Source organism: Lathyrus oleraceus, chromosome 1, assembly GCF_024323335.1.
Source record: "Lathyrus oleraceus cultivar Zhongwan6 chromosome 1, CAAS_Psat_ZW6_1.0, whole genome shotgun sequence".
NCBI lineage: Eukaryota > Viridiplantae > Streptophyta > Magnoliopsida > Fabales > Fabaceae > Lathyrus > Lathyrus oleraceus.
Window position 1 is genome coordinate 34,967,198 of NC_066579.1, and position 25,014 is coordinate 34,992,211.

The following is a 25,014-nucleotide window of genomic DNA, read 5'->3' on the forward strand; positions in this document are numbered from 1 at the left end:
TAATTTTCATTAATAGCATTAATGTAATTTTAATAATTTTTATATTTTAAAAATAAAATAGAAAAACGTATTTGAAAGAGTATGTTATTTCTTTTATTTATGCTCTTTTTATGTATAAGTAACCTTTCCAAATATGTTTATTTATTTTACTTAATTTTTTTTGTGTTTTTTAATTATTTTTACTATATATATATTTTTTCTATTAAACGTGGAATCCCATTATTTATTTATTTTTTTCTTATTATTATTACAAACTAGTGTTATGTGATTTGTAAAATTAAAAGTTGATTTAACCCAATTATTTGTATTCGATCAAATATCAATTAATTTTCTTAATTTTGTAATATTTTATACAATAAAATAGATTTTAAAAGTAGATGACAAAATATGCATTTTTATTCTCTTCTTAAAATACTATTAAAAGATTAGATTATCAAACAAGTTTTTTCATTTTCATATTTTCAAAACAGTTTTTAAAAATTAGTTTATCAAACAAATTTTTTATTAATTTTCTTCTTAAAAATAGTTTTTTAAAATAGATTTGAAAAATAAAATTTAAGAACTAAAATTGAAAAGTGTTTCAAACAGACCCTTAATTATTCTCTCATATTCATTTTGGAGACTTCTTCAAACAAATATTTGAGAATAAAATGGTTTATAATAGGAAGCCAAGAAAAGAGGAATATCTCTTATTCATCATCGGTGAAAATAGCAACATCAAAATAGGAGGAGTTTTCTATTTATTCATTCGTAATTGAGATATGGGATATTTTTTATATAAGAGAGAAAAGGGAGGAAGAGAAATATGATCAAATCATCTTCTAAACACAAAACACAAAGGATAGATTGTTCATCTTTGAGAGAGGATATTAAACACAAAGAGAGGTTTATATTTCTTTGTGAGAATATATTCTTTTCTACGACAAGCTTGTGATCTGTACAAGTTGTCAGATATTATCCTTCATAAATTAAAGAGTGTTTCACCTTGAGGACGTAGGCAATTTGCCGAACCTCGTTAAATTCCTGTGTCTCATATTAACTTTACTGTTCCTTATTTGTCGAAGATTCCGCAGTTTAACTCAATAATTGGTATCAGAGCCAATTGTAAAATTATAGAGTGGTAAAACTTTTTTTTTTGGTTATCGAAGATAATGGCTTCTACTAGTGGAACCGTTAAAGTTGGGAAATATGAGATTGAGAAGTTCAATGGGAAAAATGATTTTTCCTATTGGAGGATGCAAATGAAAAATTTGCTAATATCTCAAAAGTTACACAAGGCGTTGTTGGGTAAGGATAAGAAACCCGTAGATATGAAGGATAGTGATTGGGAAGAGCTTGATATGGAAGCACGCGCTGCCATAATATTATGTCTTGAAAGAGATGTCGCATTTATGGTGGATGATGAGGGAACCACATCGGGTGTGTGGGAAAAGTTGGAGGCGAACTTCATGACGAAGACCCTAACAAATAGAATCTATATCAAGTCACAGTTATATACTTGCAAGATGGACGAAGGTATTTCACTCTGTGATCACATCAACAAATTTGATAGGATAATTTCAAATTTGAAGGATATTGATGTGAAGGTTGAAGATGAAGATCAAGCTCTTATGCTTTTGCTTTCTTTGCCGAAATCATATGAGAATCTTGTTCAAACATTAATGCTTATGGGTGATACATTAACCATGGATGAAACTAGAACTGCACTTTTAGCGGATGATTTGCGGAAGGTGGCAATTAGTAACATGACAAGTGGGAGCAATGAACAAGCACAAGGTTTGTTTGCAAGAGGACGGGGTAATGGTCGAGGAAATAACAATAGGGGAAAGTCTAGATCAAAATCTAGATCTCTAGCGGAAACTCGTTGTTACAAGTGTGGTGAGCTTGGGCATTGGAAGAAGGATTGTCGTAATAAGAGGGTACAATGGAAGGACAAAAACAACAAGAATAAGGGAGATCAAGATGTGAAGCACGAAGCTAGTGTAGCTTCAGGTGAGTGAGGCGGAGAATGTTATTCCATTACATCTGAATATTCAAGCAATTGGATTTTGGATACAGGATGCTCTTATCATATGTGCCCAAACAGGAAGTGGTTCACTTCCTATAAGGCTATAAATGGTGGAACCGTTTTGATGGGAAACGACCAAGGCTGTGAGACGGTGGGTATCGGTACAATCAGAATCAAGATGCATGATGGAATTGTCAGAACACAAATGGATGTAAGGCATGTCCCTGATTTGAGAAATAATCTTATCTCTCTTGGTGTCTTAGAATCAAAAGGTTGCAAGCTAATTGGCGAGAACGGGATTCTAAAAGTTGTTAGTGGTTCTTTGCTGGTGATGAAGGGGATTCGCCAAAGAAATTTGTACCATCTTGTTGGCAGTATAGCTATAGGTGACGTAGCGGTTGGAACAACTGGAAGCAAGAAAAATCAAACAGAGTATACTAGGCTTTGGCATATGCGCCTTGGACATATGTCGGAGAAGGGTCTAAATTTGCTTGGTAAGAAGGGATTGTTGAAGTATATGAAGAAGTCTTGCATGAAATTTTGCGAGCATTGTGTGTATGGAAAAGCACACAGGGTTTCATTTTCAACAAGTAACCATAAAAGCAGAGGAATACTAGACTACGTGCATACAGATGTTTGGGGTCCGACTAAAGTTGCTTCGAAAGGGGGTTCCAGGTACTTTGTCTCGTTTGTAGATGATTACTCAAGATATGCGTGGGTGTATTTTCTTAAGCATAAGAATGAAGTGTTTGAGACATTTAAGCAATGGAGAGCAATGGTTGAGAACAGAACAAGTAGAAAGCTAAAAACTTTGAGGTCTGATAATGGCACAGAGTACACAGGTGGTGCTTTCAAGAAGTTTTGTGATGAAGAAGGCATTGTTCGACATTGGACAGTTAGAGACACACCACAATAGAATGGAGTTGTAGAAAGGATGAACCGTACACTACTTGAGAAGGCTAGATGTATGCGCTCCAATTCTGGGTTGGGTCGTGAATGGTGGGCTGAGTCGGTTGCCACAGCTGCTTATATTGTGAACCGATCTCCACATTCGACATTGGATAGAGACACTCCTTTTAAGGTGTGGTCAGGAGAACATGCAGATTATGGAAGACTTAGAGTGTTTGGTTGCATTGCTTATTATCATGTCAAAGATAACAAGCTTGATAATAGGGCCAAGAAGGAAATTTTCTTGGGATATGCAAGAGGAGTCAAGGGCTATCGACTTTGGTCTTTAAAGGATTCTAAGTCTGTAATCAGCAGAGATGTTACTTTTGATGAGAACTCCATGGTTGGTTTACCAAAAGCGGATGTATCCCAAGGTGGTGATGTTGTAACATCAAAATCTCAAGTAGTTGAGATAGAAGAATCTGAAGACCAACCAGATTCTACTCATGATCAAGAGGCTCATGATGACACACATTGTGAAGAATATGATGATCTTGAACGTGAGGAGGTCCAGCAGGAAAATGCACAAGTGCTACAACAACAGCAGCAAGAGACCTTGGCTTCCACTAGGTCAAGGCGGGGTTATAAACCAATTCAGAGGTATGGATCCGATGAGCCTCTAAAACATTATGGGCAGGTAAACTTGTTAGAATATGCTCTCTCGGTGGAGGATGATGAGCCGGTCACCTTCAAACAAGCTATCAAAGATTCTGATAGGGAGAGATGGTTGGTTGCTATGGAGGAAGAGATGGAACCTCTGTATAAGAACAAGACATGGGAGGTAGTCCCATTGCCTGAGGGAAAGACTACTATTGGTTGTAAGTGGGTGTATAAAAGAAAAGCAGATTCATTTGAGCTCGGTGGTACAAGATATAAGGCAAGATTAGTGGCTAAAGGTTTTGCACAGAAAGAAGGTGTAAACTACAATGAGATATTTTCTCCGGTGGTAAAGCATACTTCTATTCGGGTGCTTATGAGCATTGTTGCTCATGGTGATCTTGAGTTGGAACAACTCGATTTCAAAACAGCCTTCTTGCACGGAGACTTAGATGAGGAAATTTACATGTATCAACCAGAAGGATACAAAGTAGAGGGAAAAGAGAGTCAGGTATGTCGCTTGAGGAAATCCTTATATGGATTGAAACAATCCCCTCGACAGTGGTACAAGCGATTTGATTCTTTTATGCTAAAGCATGGTTTCTCCAGAAGTGATTATGATTGTTGTGTATACATTCAGAAGCTTCTTGGAGGTGAATTTATTTATCTCTTATTGTATGTGGATGCCATGCTTATTGCTTCAATAAGCATGTTGGAGATTAATAAGTTGAAGGTCGAACTTGGTAAAGAGTTTGATATGAAGGACATGGGCGCTGCTAGAAAAATACTGGGTATGGAGATAAGAAGAGAACGGAAAAGTTGTCGATTGTTCTTGAGTCAGAAAGGATATCTTGAGAAGGTTATCAATCGATTCGGTATGAAAAATGCTAAGTCGGTGGCAACTCCATTGGCACAACATTTCAAACTCTCTAGTAAGCAATCTCCGATTACAGCACAAGAAAGGGAACACATGAATGGTGTATCTTATGCAAGTGCAGTAGGAAGTTTGATGTACGCTATGGTGTGTACACGCCCAGATATGTCACAAGCAGTCAATGTTGTCAGTAGGTTCAGGGAAAATCCTGGTAAGGCACATTGGGAAGCAGTAAAATGGTTATTGAGGTACTTGAAGGGTACTACAAATATCAGACTATGCTTTGGTGGAAATACATGTCAAGTAAGTGGTTTTGTGGCCTCGAACTATGCAAGTGATATAGATAAAAGAAGATCTACTACTGGTTATGTTTTCAAGATATACGGTTCTCCAATAAGTTGGAGATCAATGCTGCAAGCTACAGTTGCACTCTCGACATCAGAGTCAGAATATATGGCTATTGCAGAGGGAGTAAAAGAAGCATTATGGTTGAAAGGTCTTATGTATGACTTGGGAATGAAGCAGGATAGTGTGGATTTGTGGTGTGACAGTCATAGTGCTATTCACTTGGCTAAAAATCAGGTCCATCATGCTCGTACTAAGCATATTGATGTTAGATATCATTTTGTTCGAGATGTCATAGAGGATGGTGACATTTCTCTTATGAAGGTACACACAAGTGACAATCCCGCCGACATGTTAACTAAAGTTGTTTCAGGCAGTAAATTCCAGCACTGTTTGACATTGCTTCAGATTGGCCCATGTTAGTTTGCCCAATAAGGGCATGGCTCTTCGGGGCGGTTTTGGGTGAGGTGGAGACTATATGGAGGACAAGTAGAACTACGATTGGCTTGATCCCGATCAAAGGGTACGTAGGCAGTCATGTGTATAATGATGCAACCCAGATGATGATAAAAGTTGGTATGCCACAGGGTGTTCTCATTATTCGTCCAAAATTTGAGGTCTTTCAAATTGTGTACGAGGTGGAGAATTGTGAGCATAATTCATGGTTAAGAATAGGAAGCCAATTGTGAGCATAATTCATGGTTAATAATAGGAAGCCAAGAAAAGAGGAATATCTCTTATTCATCATCGGTGAAAATAGCAACATCAAAATAGGAGGAGTTTTCTATTTATTCATTGGTAATTGAGATATGGGATATTTTTTATATAAGAGAGAAAAGGGAGGAAGAGAAATATGATCAAATCATCTTCTAAACACAAAACACGAAGTATAGATTGTTCATCTTTGAGAGAGGATATTAAACACAAAGAGAGGTTTATATTTCTTTGTGAGAATATATTCTTTTCTACGACAAGCTTGTGATCTGTACAAGTTGTCAGATATTATCCTTCATAAATTTTAAAGAGTGTTTCACCTTGAGGACGTAGGCAATTTGCCGAACCTCGTTAAATTCCTGTGTCTTATATTAACTTTACTGTTCCTTATTTGTCGAAGATTCCGCAATTTAACTCAACAGAGAGAGAGAGAGAGAGAGAGAGAGAGAGAGAGAGAGAGAGAGAGAGAGAGAGAGAGACCAATGGTCCATTTATGCCTTGGGAACGCGAACGAGTTCAAGTACACTCAAGTACATAGTAAACAACGTCACACCACTCTCTACCTTTTCAAGTCACACGTCAAACGAAAAAATGGAAAAACGTTTCAATGAAGGTCAGTCATGGTTGCTAAAAGATTCCATTGACATCTAGAGTGCTTGACGAGTCTTAGGGGCACCGATTATGTGCCTACCAAATGCCCAATTAAGACCCAATTATCTTGTCAACTCCATTTAGCCAAAATTTTAAATACCTTCTCATGGGATTTTCAGATACACAATCTCTAATTTCCATTTTCACTACGATTATCTTAAACCCTATCTGATTTGGGCATTGGAATGTTAACCATACAGATACCCCTTGGTCCACCACATTAGAGATTAACAACAATAGTTCAAGATCAACACCTCCGATTCCAGAAACATCACGACCACAACTTTCAAATTGAGATGTTCCTCCCTTGAATCGCTTGAGAAGTTTCGCTCCGTCGCAACTTCTACAAACTCTTCCATTTCTGATTCCACCACGAAACAATTTCTAATGCCAAATAATAGAATTGATACAAGTCAGACCACAGACTCAACCTAAACTAAGCGAAAGGATACCTCGTGGTATTAGTTAATTGATTTAGTTCTATCCAACAGTAAAATTTAAAAAATTTCAATTGCATATCCACACTTCAACTGTAACACATGGTTTTGTCAATGTTCCAACAATTTTTTTATAAGTTGTGATAAATTTTAATGAATATCAATGATTTTAATGTTCTAAAAAATTGTAATTGTCTTAATCGAATACACAAAATTTAATATGTTAATGATTTTTCTCCTTTCTAGAATTCGAACCTAAATCTTTAATATTTAAAGCTCATCCAAGTGAGCTACTCATCCCAATACAACAAAATATTGATTAAATAAGAAAAAACATTCATAAAAAGTTCTTTCAAAATACTTGAAATCCTAATTCAACACAAAGTGGGTGTCTTCTTTGTGAATCCTAATCGAATCATCTCCATAAGTGTATTATGCGAATCCTCTCACTTTACCTCAAAATTGATTCATAGCATAAATGGTAGTAATAGTAATTGTATTGACTAACATGCAATCACACAACCCATCTTAGCTGACAAACACCATTAATTAATTGAAAGGCTAACAAATAGAACTATACTAGTCTTCTAATTGACATTAAGCCAGGTGTCTAAATGTATTTAATGAAAAATAATGATTCTCTTAGAAAGTTTTTGACTATATTCCATATATAGAAAATTTAAATAAAAACAATAATACTAACATAAATTATCCAGATTCTTAAATAAATTTGAAACATCAATAAAAAAAACATGAATGAAATCATTTATTAAAATCATGTGGTAAGTATATTTTGTTTAGTGGGACATAACACACACTGATAGCACTTTGACGATTAATTTGATTCGGTATCACTTCTGATTTCAAGTAATTTTAATCTCTTTTCAATTATCACTGAAATTAATAATAAAATGTGAATTATATAAAAAAGAAAGCTGCATTATTTTGCATCATCCATTAAACAAATATAAATAAAGTCAAAGCCTTTTTTTCACTGCTCCTTTTGAGTAGAAAAAGTGAAGAACAAATATAACTAAAATAAATTATTTCTGTTATGTTTTGTTTGCTTCACATTCATTCATCACTTTCAATTCCGTTACCCTTTTATTTCTTCATTCAATTCCTGTTCCAAGATTGAATTTTTATTCACTTTGAACCTTGATCTCTGAACAGTTTTTTGTTCTTCTCGGAAGATGGTTGTGGAGAATCAAAGGGGTTATTTGAGGGATGAAGATGGGGTCATTGACCGTTTTCCTGTCGGTATGCGTGTTCTTGCTGTTGATGACAACCCAACTTGTCTCATGGTTTTGGACAAACTCCTTCGTCAATGCAAATATCATGGTTTGTTGTTCCTTTCTTTTTCTCTCTTTTAACGATTCTTAGGTTCAGTTTAACCTAATTCCTATTCCAAATTTCGTGTTTTCCAACATGTGTGTAGTTTTGCTATGTAAAAGTTGAAGGCTTTTGGTTTAAAATTTGAAAAAGTTGTGATTTTTTTTACTTTTTTAAGTTACTAAATAGAGTTTAGGTTTGTGGAATCAAATGTTTGATTTTGTGGTTGTTTTTCCAGTTACTACATCTACAAATGCAATTGATGCGCTGAGAATGTTGAGGAGAAACAGAAATAACTTTGACTTGGTTATTAGTGATGTGGATATGCCTGACATGGATGGGTTTAAGCTTCTTGAGCTGGTGGGACTTGAAATGGACTTACCTGTGATCAGTAAGTGCATGCATACATGTGTTACTTTTGTTGAACATTCTTCTAAATGGGTTAAATTCAATCGGTAATTTTCTTGGATTTTATCTTATTGTAGTGTTGTCGGGACACAGTGATACAAATATGGTGTTCAAAGGGATTACACACGGTGCTTGTGACTATCTGCTGAAACCTGTTCGACTTGAAGAGCTCAAGAACATATGGCAACATGTAGTTCGAAAGAAAAAAACCGATTCCAATTATCAAAATAAGGCTTCCAACGAGGATAGGGTCGCTAATATTTCGGGGGGAAATAGTCAAAACATATTGGAAAACAGTGGTGATCAGAATAAAAGGATCGGTAAAAGAAGGAAGGACAGAGATGAAGAGGAAGAAGAAGACGAAGAAGGTGAAGAGGAAGGGGAAGGGACTGGAGACGAGGATGACCCGTCGTCACAGAAGAAACCACGTGTGGTTTGGTCTGTTGATCTGCATAGGAAATTTGTCTGTGCTGTTAACCAACTCGGCTTGGAGAGTAAGTTTTTGACAATGAAAATAAAATAATATTCTTGATTTGTTTGACTTCAGTGTTTAACAATAACAACTTCATATCCGGGCCTGGTTACTATAATTCCTGAAACGAGATTAATTCTGATGTTTGTTGTTGCTTTGCAGAGGCTGTTCCGAAGAAAATACTCGATCTGATGAATGTTGATGGGCTTACTAGGGAAAATGTGGCAAGCCATCTGCAGGTATATATATATGTTTGTTCTTGCTTTTGTAGCCACCATAACTGTGTTGTTTATTCTTCACAAATAGAAAGTTTATATTGATGAATTAAGAAGGATCAAAATGTTAAGAGCCTTACATGCTCTTGAAGAACATGTCACGTGTAGTGTTATGGATATTTCTTTTAATTAGTGTTACTTTTGAAAAAGCTTGATCCAACAAACTCAATAGTGGGTTGTTAACAATGTGGCTTTTTAAGACATGAAGTTGAAACTCATGTTTTCAAGTCCCACTGAAAATACACGAGTTTAGTCAAGCAATAATGTGTGCTTTTCAGTACTGTGATGGTTACATATGAAGCTCATTTTCCTTTTGTATTGCAGAAATATAGACTCTATCTGAAAAAGGCAGCCTATCAAGCTAACATGGTTGCTGCATTCGGTGGCGGTAACGATTCATACCTTCGGATGAGTGGAATAGATGGATATGCAGACTTTTGCACCTCGCCTGGATCTAGAAGGATCTCGAGTACCACCTTGCAATCATATTCATCAAGTGGACTTTTCGGTAGGCTGAATTCTCCTGCCAGCTTTAACATGAGAGGAATTAGTCCTTCAACACTGATTCGGCCTGTTCAGAGTCAAAACATCAACAGCTCGTTGAGCAAACTTGGAAACCTCCAGTCATCATCCATGATATTTCCCGCAAATCAAAGCTCAAGCTTATTACACAGTATTCCAACTGAGCTTAACCCAGTAGATTCCACTGGATTTGGAGTCACGTCCGGCTTCCAGGATAGTAGGGCTAATAACTGTTCTCTACAAGTCTCAAACCATCATTTATTGTTACAAGGAGATTCACGACCGACACACAATGCAAGGACATACAGAAATCAACCTTCTCTTGGTTCTGCTTCTTTGGGAAACACAAACATCGGCATTTGTGGTTCTTCTAATTTGTTGGATTATAATCGGTGTACTGAAAACTTCGAAAGTGAAGCGTTGCCTAAGTTTCCTGCCAGTTCTTTGCCGGTATGCGGGTCTTTCAATACTGACCAAACGCCTCCCACTAGCATTACTGCTTTGAACCAAATATCTCCGATTGGCAATATTCCAGTTGACTTTTCATCTGGAGAAGCAATCAATGCTACTTTGAAGGATGCCAGAGATGTTTTGACGAGATTCCAAGAAGGCGGCTTTATTGAGAATATTATGCAGCCTTCTGGTTATGCCCCGCGACAAAGGTGGGAAGAACATAAAGTGGATTACAGCGAAAACATGAGACGTCCCTTCATAACGCAAGAGCCAAACGAGACAACATTAATGGATGGAGAAATGGGACTTTATGATGCCTACCCTATTGGATCATGTATTTGATTGCTTCTGATTCAACAAGAATCCAGAAACACTAAAATCCTGAAACTTACTCCTATCCCCAAGGAGTTTATTTCCCTGTGTAGTTTTTCTTTGGATGAACTCATTCTTATGTTGTTTATTATGCTAGAACAAAATAATTCTCTGCTAACATTTCTTATTCACAAATGTATGTGTTTTTAGCTATCTGACCCCTACCATCCCTTTTTCATTCTTGCTTAAAAGCTCAAGTAGTTTCTGCTTTTTTTCCCTCTTTTTAGATATAGCAAATGTTTTGAATGTATTTGTTAGTTCATGTGTTTTCTCTCTTAGGTGATGGTTAATACATTTATAAAATACTTTACCTGTTATTTGATTATAACTAATGTAATAAAAGTTCCCTTTCTTCTCTTTGTTAAATCTATAATTTCATTCAAGACCAACACATGGTCTAAAAGCTGATTTTTGAACATTTAACTTAACAGGAACAAGTTTCAACCTGTTTGTCACATTTATTATCATTTCTGAATTTATATGAGATAAATTGTATCAAACTTGTTATAAGTAAATAAAAAAATTTAGTAAATGAAAATACAAAGATGATTTCAAAATGTTCCAATTTCAAGCATTAGAACTCAGTTCAACTCAGTAAGCTGTGCTCGTCTTTCCGCGGCTTTTTTTCTAATAAATATTCCCCACCTTAAAGCTGCTTTGAGCTTAAGCCACCCAACAACAGCCTTCCCTGAGCACTTGACATTATCCTCGCCGCTGAACGGAGGCTCATACTCAAGCCTGTAACTGTAACAACTCTCATTAGAATGACCAAAATCAGCTCCTTCATTAATTGTCTTAAGTAACCTCTGCATATCATCACTCTCCAACATCTGTGAACTCCTAAGACGAAGCTCTTCCGCGACTATGTCTTCCAACCCTTGTCCATTTCTCTGCCTAGACCAGTCTCCATGATAATAAGTGCCTCCGTTTTCAGGACCTGTCATGTTGTAATTCATGGCTCCTGGTAATGCTATTTGTGAATCGTTTACAGATGTCCCTACCATCTGATAATCAGGACTGGATAAGTAGTTGTTCGTTATTTGCAAATGTTGATTCGGTACAGACGAGACGTACAACGACCTGCCCTTTGCAGATGCATACTGCTGGTCTTGGAAATTGTTGTGATGCATTTTATGAGTGTCAGCGGATTTTGATCCCCTTTTGGAATTAGTCAAAGAATTTAAAACTTTTCCATCATATTCTATCACTTGGTCCCAATTATCATATGCTTTTTTCACCAAGGAATCCACAGACATCTGTAATTCAAATTAATAAATGGCTTAATTTAGCTATTATTATCAAAATATCATTTCGGATATTTTTGTTGATCGCATATCAAAACTAAACATGATACGACATAGAAAATTGACCTTCTGATTTGGAGTGAGAGATTCTAAAGAGAAGAAGTGACCATCTGCAATGAGGCCTCTTAGCTCATATATGTTGTTGAACATAATGCCAGTGCTATTGGTTTCATCAGTGTAGTAAACAAAAAGCTTAGTACCCAAAACACATGTCTTCGCATGCTCCACAGTGTTCTCCCACATTCTGTTCGACATCCCACTACCAAGTATCTGTAGTAAAAGTTGCAAATAAGTTTGTAAAATGGAGTATTTTGAAAACGATAACATTGTTCCTGCTGTTTTCTAGGTTTAGTGCTTTGAAAAAATATGATTAAAGAACAGTGATATGGATTGTTGATGACCAATTCTTACACTTCTTAGTTTCTGCGGCTCACGAACAAGAAGACGCAGGAAATCTTCTACAGTTACTATTCTTGATTGAATCAATTTTTTATGAAGTGCACCGTCCTTTGCTATCCGATCCAATCTCCAAACTTCATCGTGCAAAGCAGGTGGATAGTGTTTCTTGTACACTGCAAGTTGCAGAAAATAATATGTTCACAAAAAAGCCTTAATCATAAGCAAAAACCACAAGAGTTTGCAATCAGGAAACTTACATTCTCCTCTATGATCTTTAACAGCAAAGGCTTCGGTCTTACCCTCGCGCACCCGAATCTCATCACAATACCCAGGAGCCACCTTAACACCAAGCCTAAATTTTCTGCTTCTAATCCAGCTAGAATTGTCCGTGAAAGAAAGTTCGCCTAATGTTCCTACACCTTCCTTTAGACTAACTTGCAAATCACCGGTTAGAATTGGTCTCTTCCCGTCCCGTTCCTTTACTTGATGGCTTTCAAAGTGATCCTTTGTCCAATCATCATCAACCTCCTCATTAAAATCACCTTCAAGTACAACAACATTCAACTTAGAAACTGATTCCGGTCCAACTTGAACAACGTTGCCCGTGTTCGGATCCAACAAGATAACATGGATGACTGCTCCTTGCTCTCCCTCAACCTTCCCTCCTGTGAACAAATGAGGTGGCATTCTTGTTCTGAAATGAAGCTGCAGATTCTTTTCCCCCGGCGGCGAAGACCTGACTCAGATAAAACGTAATGTATTATATCAGCGACGGATCTTGGAATTTTCAGAATACTAATCTGACTAGAGGAACATACCTATCACCCAGTTTATCATGATCCAATTTCGCCAAAGCACGCTCCACTTCCTCACTGACCTATTGATCATGGAATTAGAAGGATTCACTAAAGAACTAATAATACATTGTAGATAATGAAATCATTGCTTATTTTAACTCACAATTTTTCTGAGTAGAGGTTCCAAAGATGAGCATAGTCTTTGCAAACTATCCACCTTCAAAGCTTCTACAATCACACTACATTTCAAATGTTGATTAATGTTAATGTCACAAATTAATGTTACAACAATTAAGAGCAACATAATAGTAATCTAACTAACATCACATGTTATCAAAGATCTATAGCAGACACCAATTGGTCTAGTGATAATTGACGCTGGACGGTAGGGAGGACCACGGTTCAATCTCGCACAACTGCGATTGGGAGGAGACTGAAACCACTTGATGCCAAAACTAAAACTGAATCATATAGCAGACTCATATCTCACAGTACACTAATCATCTTATCAATAACACTAAAACATGTAAAATAATTCAAAGTTATTGTTCTTATAGAAAATCACAAAATGAATATACTAAAGTAATATTGAAATACCTGGCTAAACCAGGTAGTTTTGGCTTCTTTGAATGAGCAAGATGAAGTTGGTCCTCATTAACTACATCATAACTTCTTTTCTCCAATTTATTGTTCTTAGAACTTTCCATTTCTAGAACTTTATTCGATCTCTATAAAATATTTAACTTGGTCAATTCTGAGTGATGCATAAGATAGTTAATCTAGATGATGATGATGATGATGATGATGAGTTGATAAACACAAAGAAAGTAAGCAAGGTTGTTTGTTTGACAAATGTGTGTAATCTAGACGATGACAAAAAAAAAGTAATGGAGATTTGTTTATTTAGTATAGATCTATAAACATACAAGTTGGTTTTATTAAAAACTATAGAAAGGGTGTTTTTGTTAGAATATATAATTGATGTTCACAGCTGGATTGGATGTGATGATGAACGTTGGAAATTGAAACCGCGTTTTCTATTGTCTTTTGACTTTGTTATTAGTTTGTGTCGGTGTGAAGACAGAATCAGCCCTCCATATTGACATTAATTACTTACTTTTGTCTTGCAACATTGCATATTTATCACCAACAAGAACACATTTTCTATATCACTCTAATTTTATTCAAAATATTGGTTTTTTTTTCATGGAGTTAAAGATTTTTCATTTTTGTTGAATTGTAATTTTTTATATCAAACTAGGTTGTTTGACAGAAGTAAGAAAGTATCGAATCATCTAATGTGTTAAATTGTATTAGTGTGTCGAAGTGTCAAAGCATGTTGTTTCACACATGATTTCGACTTAGGTATATTTTAGTAGTGTTAACTATTTTGTGCTTTGACTTAGGGAGTAAGTTAACCTAAATCTATAAATAGGGTGAGTAACTCGTATTCTTATATGTTGTATTCATAGCATTGTATTCACAGAATTTTGCAGTTGCAAAGTGAATAAAGAAGTTTTCCACATGTTGTGAGCAGAGAAAAACTTTGCAAAAAAATGTTGAGAATGTATCAAGTGTGAGTAGTGTGGGTAATAGTCCTACATTGGTTGGAAATGTGGAGACTTGGTCATTTATAAGTGAGAGAACTCACTCACCTATCACCTTAAGGTTTTAGGTGAATATGTGGTGTGTCACTCACAAAACTATTGCTCTAAAAAGAAGTTGCACAATGTTAAATGCTTCATAGTGAAAAACTCCCCCAACAAATGGTATCACTTGAAATAAAAAACGTTTTGTGCAGTACAAGAGTTTGTGGAAGTAAGAAGAGCTTTCACTGGTCGAATTAGAGAAAACTCTGGAACCAAGGCAACCAAAGAGGTGGTGTTGCAGGTAGAGGAAGAGGTGGTGGTCAAAAGCCAGACAATAATCACATTTGACTAGAGTCACATTCAATGTTACAATTGTCAGAAGCGGTTACAACGAGAGATGAAGAGAGATTCAAGGATCAGTGGTTGTCAACATATGGTTGGTCAACATAAAGCCCTCAATGAAGAATATGGTGAAATTTGCAAATGACAATACTCTAGCAGCTGAAGGTGTTGGTGATGTTCTTATTATGAGGAAAGATGGCAGAAGATCAGTAACTAGCAACTGAAGGTGTTGGTGATGATCTAATTATGAGGAAAGATGGCAAAAGATCAGTAATTTCAAATGTGTTGTACATACCAGACATGAAGAGCAATTTGCTCAGCATACGACAGTTAGTAAAAAAGAACTATAAGGTGTCGATCGAAGAAAAGATGATGAGAGTTCTCGACTTAAATGGAAGTGTAACGGTAAATTCATGAGATGAAGAGAGATTCAAGGATCAGTGGTACTTGAACTCGGGATGCTCATCACACATGTCTGGAAGGAAAGATTGGTTTGTCAACATATGGTTGGTCAACATAAAGCCCTCAATGAAGAACATGGTGAAATTTGCAAATGACAATACTCTAGCAGCTGAAGGTGTTGGTGATGTTCTGATTATGAGGAAAGATGGCAGAAGATCAGTAACTAGCAACTGAAGGTGTTGGTGATGTTCTAATTATGAGGAAAGATGACAAGAGATCAGTAATTTCAAATGTGTTGTACATACCAGACATGAAGAGCAATTTGCTCAGCATACGACAGTTAGTCAAAAAGAACTACAAGGTGTCGATCGAAGAAAAGATGATGAGATTTCTCGACTTAAATGGAAGTGTAACGGTAAATTCATGACCATTAAGCTATGGATAAACTTAACATCAATAAAACTAGAGTCACCGTTGCGCTTTTATTATTTCCAAAGGAAAAGGGAAAAGTAGGAACAAAACCCAAAGATAAGAAGTTTTCAAATCAAAACTAATAAAATGCCAGGGATTACAGGTAAGAGGGTTGGTTACACAGAGGGAATGTGTTAGCACCCAAAGTGTCCTAGGTACTCCTAGGGAGCCCTTTTTTATGTGTGTATGTGTTTTTGGTATAAAAGATGTTTGAAACAAATCGAGTGTAGGGATGAGAAAATAATTCATTAATTATATTTTTGTGTTTGACAAGACCTTCGGACTTATGCCTACGTACCAACATAAAATGAGGGATCAAAACCTCGTAGTTCGTGGTATCACTTTCAAAATCGGTGGATTGTTTTAAATCAAAAGTTAAACTTAAAAGAGGCATAAAAGGTCCAAAAGAGTTTGAATGAGTGTTAGTTCTTTTTGTCTTTTGAATTTTAAGTCAATATGATTAGGTTTATTTACAAGTTTGATTTAAGAAAAGAGTTTTAAAAATTCAATGGGATAAAGCCAAAGTTTCTAATTTAAAACATGTCCAAGTTTGAAATAACAAGCAAATAAGGTTTTGAAAAAGGGGGAAATTTTTTGAAATTTAAGAAGTGGGAGGAGATGAAGAGACTAATCCTAAGCATAAAATTAAAAGTTAAGAGTTGAAAAGATCTAACCAATGGGATGCAATCCAACAAACAAGAATGTCATATAGAAAACCCACTTTCCCTTTGGACTTTAAATCAAGCAATAATCGGCAAGCAATTAGCAATATCAAGAGTAAGGCATCAAATAAAGATGGTCACATCCAAGCAAGCAATTGCATAACTAACAGTCTTCTTTACTTCCTCATGTATCAGATGACATAATCCTTGACTTTGCTCAGAATAAGACATTAGACACAGGTTCAAAGTAACAGTTGCATCAAGACCATGTAGCAGATGAAGAGGGATGGGAGATGAGATAAACACAAATTGGTCATGGGAGGAATTTTATTAAATTAAAATCATCCATTCATTTTGGGAGATGAAATGTACATTTCATCAATCCCCTAAATCCAATGATTTTAACTTAACAAAAGTCAAATCAACCTTGACCAAGGCCCAAACACATAGTCAAACATCACAAGTCAATAAAAATGGCTCAATATAATTTCTATGCAATTAATCAATTAAAAAATCAAATTTAAATTGAATTAAATTTCAATTTAAATTGGTCAAAACCTAAAACCTCTTCAAAACACCAAATAAATAGCCAAGAGATTTATCCTAGATCAATGAAGGTCAAAGGACCTTAGACAATTTTTTTTATGATTTTTGAAAAGCCAGAAGTATTTTTAAACAATTAAAAATATGCACAAAAACAATTAATTCATGAAAAATATCAAAATTAATCCAAAGAATAATTTTAATTCAGAAAATAAAAGAGGAAAATATTTAAATATTTTTGATGAAAGTCCTATATTTTTGGATAAAAAATGAAATTTATATGAATTAATCAAAATAAAAGGATTAAATGAAAAATAAGAAAATAAAAAGAAAATCAAAAAAGCGAGGGCCATCTGATCTCCCTCATTAAGTGAGGTGGCAGATCAGATGGCCAAAAGCGCGCATTCCACAATGGTCCTTAGTCAGCGCGCTGCAGGCTTGGTAATCACTTTGGACGCGTGAGATTAAAACAAATTAGATGGATTCTGTGGCTGAGAGGAGTGACAACACACAACCGAAGCTATGGCTCCGGTCTTCTTCTCCGGTGGACCTCACCGGACTGGTCCACCATCAACCATCACCAAAATAAAAAACAAGGACATGGATTCAAAGAAAAAATGCTCAGGAGCTCGAATCTGGCCTCAATTTTCTCCAAATCGAAGCAACTCAATCTTCTTAAAGCAACTCAATCTTCTTGCCTACATTGATAGGACTTCAGACAACCAAAATTACAAAAAATGATGAAGAATTGAGGGAGAATTGAAGAGATGAAGTTTCTGAAAATTTACCTTCGAGGGAGCTTCAAACTTGCTTGATCTTGATTCCAATTGTGCTTGGCCTTGCTTCAGAAGCTTGTGGGAAGTGATTTGGATCAAGAAATGGTATGGACTCTTGGAGTTTCAATCTCAAAACAGATGGAGATTTGAAACTCGATTTTTCAAAGAAAACCTTAAAGATTATCCTTTAATGGTGAGGGTTTTGATTGCAGGTTCAAGGCTTGGGCATGAGGTCCTTAATTATGAGCAATGAGGGTCTTATTTATAGCCAAGGAGATTCATTTCCACACACTTCCAAATTTGGCAAAAATGAGAAATTCTCTTTGCATGCTTGCATGGGCGTGTGATAGGCCCATCAAGTGATGTAATCATGTCCAAAAATGAGTGAGGATCATGCTGAAACCATGTTGCAAAGTCATGCAATCGTGTATGAAAAGTGGAAGTGGAAATCATCCAAATGGTTCTTCATATTGCACCCATGCGCAAGTCCTTCATCCTTTGGCCAAATGAGATGATCTTGGACTTTTTGAAAAGGTGAGATCAAGGGAAACAACTTTCATGTTGAATACTATTTCATTTGAAGCTTGGATCATGATGAATTTTGAGGTGAAAGTTTGGGATATTAAACATATTTGAACATTTTCTAAGTATCAAGCCATATGTTCACTTCTTCCACCTTGAATAACTTTTTCTATGGACTTCAAATGAGAAAAGTTTCTTCATCAAAGTTGTAGATCTTTCAAACCTATTCAATTTGGTCACAAATTTAACCTTATTTATATTTGGCATGAAGGAGTTATGCATTTTATAAGTTGAGGAAAATCATGTGTTCAATGGTATTGGTCCAAAATGACCTATAATGTTTCCTCTTGGCACATGCATTTGCAAGTTGAATTTGAACTTCCTCTAAACATCAAAGTTGAAGTAGACATATTGAATTTGATCATGGAATTTTAATGGCTTTTATATCATGATATCTTTGTTATTTCGTTTGATGTTTATGTTTGCATACGTTTTTGAGGCCGTTTGCGTGATGTTTTGGGGGATTCTAGACTTAGGGTTTCAATTAGGGGCGATTTTTTATCCAATGGTCTAGGGGTTTTGCTTTTTTATTTTGACTTCATAATGTGCTTGGAAGGTAATTTAGGAGAGGGTTGGTATTGGTGGTTCGAGGATTTGAGGCATTTTGGTTGAGGTTCTAGTTTCGGATTTGGGTGTGATTCGGTGGTCCCGAGCTGGTCAAATGGTTGAAAGTTTGGAGATTTGGTTTACGGATTTGGAATGGGGGGATGAAACTGATGTATGTTGTAGTTGGGAGTCTTATGTTTTGGGGAGAGTGGCCATCAGAGAAGTTGGTGGCGCCTATCATACTTCAAAATTTATCCTACCATTCACAATGATCATCTAGGTGTATAACCCTAATCATGTGCTTATCTTCATGGTCAGTCATTTCATTTGCATAAGCGTTGGTTCAATTCAACAGGACATTTATCTTGGATGAAAATATTATTGCTTGTACCTGGTGGAAGTTAGGGTTTCCTAGCAACTTGAGGTTGCTCAGTCAATCAAAACACTAATTGGTGGCACCTTTGGTCCTTGTGTGTTTGCTTGATGTTGATGGTTCATCTGTGGCTTCTTGGTGAAGTAAAACCCTAATTTGGGTTACTCTCTTCCCGTGGGTGCATCTAAGCCTAATTTCATCTGGTGCATGGTTCATTGACTTGTTCAAGCTCTATTCAAGACCTTTTGTCATTGGTTCATCTGAGATCTCATTAGTTGAATTGGATCCATTTCAAGTCCCACTTGTCCCATCCATAATCATTTCATCTGGTCATTGCCATTATTGATTGCTTCACTACACCTTCATGGTTTTGGTTGTTTTGCTTATTGCTCTATTCAAGTCATTTTCATAGTTGGTCAAGGCCTTGGTTCTTGTGTTTGGTTAATTGGATAATAAGTTCACAGTCTTAAACAGTTCAATTTCATTCATGGCAATCCACTCAAATACCTCATTTAAGTCATAATATGTTCTTTTCATTACAAGTGTACATGTTCATTGCAAAGATTACATTTTTGGTCAATTTTGTTACAATTGACTTTTGGTCAACAATTGACCAAAGTCAACTAATCATTATTGATCCTCTAAGACATGTTTCTCAGTATTCTACCTTGTTTCATTATCAAAACCTTATTTCCTTAGCTTTTTCATGACTTTGGGGATTTGGTCCATTTCTTGGTCCATTTCTAGGTTGGACCACCTTTTGGACCAAGAAATCAGGTCCATGACCGGGTCCATTTCCTGCCCAGACCAACTTTTGAACCAACACTTGGTCCTACTTCATTATTGCCACTTTTTAGTTTTTTTTTATTTCATTATTCATTGTTAAATCATTTTTAAGCCAAATTTCATTCATTTCAAAATTCCAATTCATCTTCTAATACATTTCCACATTCAACCATCAATTTTCCATCATAAACCAAATTCATTTCCAAATAATTCATATTTTCATTACTCAAGTTTTCTAAACATCAACCACATTCCAATATTGTATTGATTCAATTACATACATTCATATTTTCATCCAACCATCAAGATTACATACATCATCAATTTTCCTTTATCCATAAATTCAATTCCAATTTCAAATTACAACTACTTCAACCAAATTCAAATTACAATCATAACCATACATACATAGGCATTTTCAACAACATTAAACCATTACAACAATACAACATGAGCAAAACTCCAAAAACAGTCCAAGCAATTCCAATTCCACATGATGTACTCCAAACAATCCTTGTATCCACTTTAATGCAACCAAAGCATCCCAAGTCAGCTCCATGACCAAGGCATGAGAGTAAGCCATTGGATCCAAATCCCACGAGCATTCAAGCCAAGGAATCAGCCCTGCATTACATTCAGAACCAATGGAAAGAACTTTAAGCATAATGAATAACTTGCTGACTATTTTTCAAACCAAAATAACAAACTTGCTAACCATTTTACAAACCAAAATAACAAACTCACAAGTTTTTAACATAATGAATAACAACTTCTAACAGAATCAGAAGCATCTATATAAATAATTCACTTCACAATTCATCTTCTGCCACTCATTTCTCATGCTCACGATTCAAACTACAAATCACATTTCATAATTCTCAAACTCATATTTTCAGATTTTTGATCCACCAATGCATTACCTCCACTTCTCTGAACCACTTATCATCAATCTCAATTCATCATCATCTTCACGACTCATCCATCACCTTCGAATTTGCAACGTACAGAAACTCAAGCTCACAACATAACAAACACTAAGAAGAAGAAGGACAAAAATTGAGAATCGTACCTTACATCGACGTTTACTCTGGTAAGCTTTTGGTCCTCTTCTTTCTTTTTGCAATTTGAGTTACCGGAATGTAGTTCTTCACGAGAGGAATGAAAGCCCCAACAAGAGGTGACTCGATTCCACTCCGTTGCTGTTTAATTTTGAATTCTTGAGTTAGGGTTCTTGAAGTTCCCTCTTTGATTCATTTTGCTCTGAGTTTTAGCAAGGCATGTTGTTCACGTGCGTTAATTGAAATTCATTCAATTCATTAATTGCTAATCCATGTCAGTGCTGACCTACGTCACCATCATTTTTACCTTTTTTTTTTTTTTTTCAATTTAACTCCATGTACTGCATTTCCGTTGTGGGTTCATGATACTTGGGCTTTAGGCCAAATTTCACTAAACACTGCATGTTGTCGCCTGCACACCCCCTATCTGCATGCTAACTTGATATGGGTCTTGCTTTTAGGCCCATGCACAACACCACTATTTGTGATATATTTCTACATGTTTAATCATTTAATAGGACATTTTATCATTCTGCATGATTAATCTAATTGGTGATTTGTGATATATTTCTACATGTTTGATCCAATTTCCATGTTCATATGATTTGAGTTAGTACATGTTGATTTACACTTGTCAAATTGATCCATAATTCATGATTAGATTAACTTCCATTTAATTGTCCATATTGATCTATTTCATGTGAACAGATAAATGCCATTAGACATGTTTACATTTGGTGCATTATTCTCATTTGTTTTAATTCATACCAACTCCACTTGTTTGTGTTTTTAACATGAGCCATGATATTTCAAGTTCAATCCAAGATACTTCCCTATTATAATCATTAATCATCAATTACCAGGACACCATTCCACTTGATTGTTTTAGGAATTGTGTTTGGATTGTAACTTGTATGGTTTCCATTCTTACCTTTTACAATGGATTGGTACCATCTTTAAGAAACATGTTGGATGCATCTTCTAGTGGGGATTTCCTATCTAAATCCTACGAAGAAGGATACAAATTGATTGAAAGTATTACTGCTAACACCTATCAATGGAAAATTACTAGAGCATCTACTATAACTATTCCAACGAAGCCAACTATTGACCATGAGGTCACTGAAACCATAACCTTAGCTGCTCAAGTGGCCCAAATACACCAAATGATGAAGAGCATGATGATAAGTTTTGATACGCCAACTTCCAAGCCATACAAAGTGGTAATTGATGTTAATGTTAGTGCATGTGTCTATTGTGGGGGAGCTCATTTATTTGGAGAATGTTCAACTAATCCAATTTTTGTGAACTATGTGGGCAAAGACAAATATAACAAACCCTAGAACAACACTTACAACCTAGGATGGCGTAATCATCCTAATTTCTCATGGAGTAACACCCAAAATCAACTAAAGCCCCAAACACCATAAATGGGATCACTTCCAAGCTCTACTAAAGTCCTTTATGCAAGAAATAAAGAACCAATTTCAAGACCTATGGGAGCAATTCCATGCTCTACTAAAACATCAACATCTACATCTGGAACAAAAAACATTGAAACTTGTAAGGTCATTTAATTGAGAAGTGGTAAAGAGTATGAATGACCAAGTCAACAAGACACTGACCAACCAAGGAAGAATTTGACATCTTCAAATGTATCAGAAGAACCACCAACACCTACAAAAACTCCTGTGGTTGAAGAAAGACAAGAGAGACTGCAAATTGAGCAGCCCAATATGACAACTTCTGGAACGACAACTTTAATTGTAGGAAACCCAAGTGATGCTCTCGAAGTCAGCACAACACCCATATTTGTGTAAGAGAGACCACCACCACATTTTCCTCAAATAATTAAAAAGTCTAAAGAAGAACAACATTTTGGAAAATTCATGGAAATCCTGAAGCAATTACACATCAACTTACATCTGATTGAAACCATCTAACAATTTCCAAATTACTCTAAGTTCATGAGGGATGTGTTGACAAAAATAAAAAGAGATTGAGATTTTTAACTGTAGCATTAACCTAAGAATGTAGTTAACTTGTTCAGAGAAAGTTACCACCTAAGTTGAAATATCCTAGAAGTTTCACCATACCATGCAATATATGTGATTCTTTTTATGGAAGAACATTGTGTGGCCTTGGAGCAAATACAAACCTCATGCCCTTGTCCAATTTGAAGAACTTGGGCATAGGAGCTGCAGGACCTACAACCATCACACTTCAGTCAACTGATAGAAGCCTTTGTTAACCACAAAGGAAGATTGAAGATGTGTTAGTAAAGGCTAACAATTTTGTCTTCTCTGTTGACTCCATAATCATGAATTCTAGTGTTAATGAAGACACTCTCACTCTTTAGGAATGGCTATCTTTTGTCACATGAATAACTTTAATAGATGTGGAAAAGGGAGAACTCAATATGACGGTAAATGGTTAGCAAATGGTATTCAATGTTCTAAATGCATTGAAGTATCAAGTATCAATGGTCTGTAAGGTGGAGTTGGAAGTTGTCCTTCTCTGGCGGCGTTGGAGAAAGATAGTCTGTAGACAAAGTTGAGAGTTGTCCAATAAATGCTTAGTTAATGACAATCGCTCAGACAAAAAATTGGTGGGGTCATGTGGATTGCCACACACGAATACTTGGAGCAGGTTATTGTGGATAACAAGGTTATTGGATTAAGATCTTGAAGGATCTTGTTTTTGTTAGCAATTTGAGTGTCTGCAACAAAGAAAATTATTGTGTGATAGTTCGTTGTAATCAAAATGCCTGTACCAAACTTATAAAAATAGTGGAAGATCCTGATTATTTTTCAGTGGTTAATTAACATCATTGAAAAGTGGAGTAGGCAAAGCGAAGACGAACGCCGTACCAATAAATATAAATATATATATATATATATATATATATATATATATATATATATATATATATATATATATTAATATTGTTATTGCATGTGTGCATTATTGCACCAATTGTATGTCATATAGATTAGACTTTGCTTATAGAGATTTAATATATAAGCTTAGGTATGTGATGCAATCAATCTTATTGGATTATCATAGACACAATTATGTCTTGACTGAATATCTATGTAAAGTGTTTTTAAATCACTTTGATTAAGGCGGATTTGATTGTCTTGTGATTGACTTGCATTATAAGCAATCAAGTCTTTAGCTATATCATGTATCATTTCATTTGATTTGATTTATTGAGATACTTCTAAGCTCTCTGGTTTTGTATTTTGCTTTCGGGCTTCTTAAAATCTCTAATTTCGTTTATGGAATCTAAAATGTTTTTGAAATGGTCTTATGGGACCTAAAATCCTGGATATTTTCTATTCCGAAGTTGCACTAGAAGCATAGAGGGGCTCATCTTATAAATATCAAGAACTTAGATGCAAATATGTTTAAGATCATGGAAGTTCTTGATGTGACTTATGTTACAATGCAAGTGAGGGGTGATCCTTGTACAATGCAGGAAAAATGAAAGCGTGAAAATGATAATATTTGCAAGGATATATCTTCAAAATTATACTGGCGGGCTAGAGAGGTAAAAATGTCTGAGAACCGTGACATGGGGGAAATTGAATTCTCAATCAAAACTGAAGATAATTTAGAGGAGCTCACAGGAATACATGGCCTGATATTAGAGTACAAATTTTTTTTAAAAAGTTGTGAGACAAAAGTGCTCCCATGAAATTTAAACAGTGATTTAATCTTGCTATGATGGCGTTGGCACTGATATTTTTCCGCCATGTGCCCTTGCTGTTTTTTACCATGTCTGTTGAAAAGGTGTATTCAACCTGTGTTCTAGCATAAACTTGATTCTTTTCTGATTAGTTTTTATGATGAAATGCTTGTAAGTTAAGTGACATTTGTTCATGCATAAACTATTGCAAGCAGTTCTCTTTCATAGACAGACTTGTATTCATGACTAAATACTCTGAAGTGCCTAACATGAGTTTTAAAAACA

The 25,014-nt window shown here is 35.6% G+C and overlaps 2 protein-coding genes and 1 long non-coding RNA gene across 3 annotated transcripts; 1 reads left to right on the forward strand and 2 right to left on the reverse strand.

Moving 5' to 3' along the window:
* The first annotated feature begins 7,556 nt into the window (after positions 1 to 7,556).
* Positions 7,557 to 10,774, forward strand: LOC127085782 (two-component response regulator ORR24). Its single transcript, XM_051026356.1, has 5 exons — positions 7,557 to 7,915; positions 8,145 to 8,297; positions 8,392 to 8,808; positions 8,949 to 9,025; positions 9,386 to 10,774. The coding sequence occupies exons 1-5, from the start codon at positions 7,768 to 7,770 to the stop codon at positions 10,376 to 10,378; spliced, it is 1,788 nt and encodes a 595-aa protein (XP_050882313.1). The 5' UTR covers positions 7,557 to 7,767; the 3' UTR covers positions 10,379 to 10,774.
* Positions 10,775 to 10,832: 58 nt separating this feature from the next.
* On the reverse strand, positions 10,833 to 13,914 carry LOC127085866 (calmodulin-binding protein 60 F). The gene is made up of 7 exons (XM_051026456.1): positions 13,506 to 13,914; positions 13,072 to 13,147; positions 12,930 to 12,988; positions 12,369 to 12,847; positions 12,124 to 12,284; positions 11,779 to 11,982; positions 10,833 to 11,664 (listed from the first exon to the last, which is right to left on the reverse strand). The coding sequence occupies exons 1-7, from the start codon at positions 13,613 to 13,615 to the stop codon at positions 10,990 to 10,992; spliced, it is 1,764 nt and encodes a 587-aa protein (XP_050882413.1). The 5' UTR covers positions 13,616 to 13,914; the 3' UTR covers positions 10,833 to 10,989.
* A 6,374-nt stretch (positions 13,915 to 20,288) lies between these two features.
* Positions 20,289 to 21,315, reverse strand: LOC127085939 (uncharacterized). Its single transcript, XR_007789355.1, has 3 exons — positions 21,050 to 21,315; positions 20,901 to 20,966; positions 20,289 to 20,604 (listed from the first exon to the last, which is right to left on the reverse strand). It is a non-coding gene; the product is annotated as an uncharacterized LOC127085939 (long non-coding RNA).
* Between the last annotated feature and the right edge of the window lie 3,699 nt (positions 21,316 to 25,014).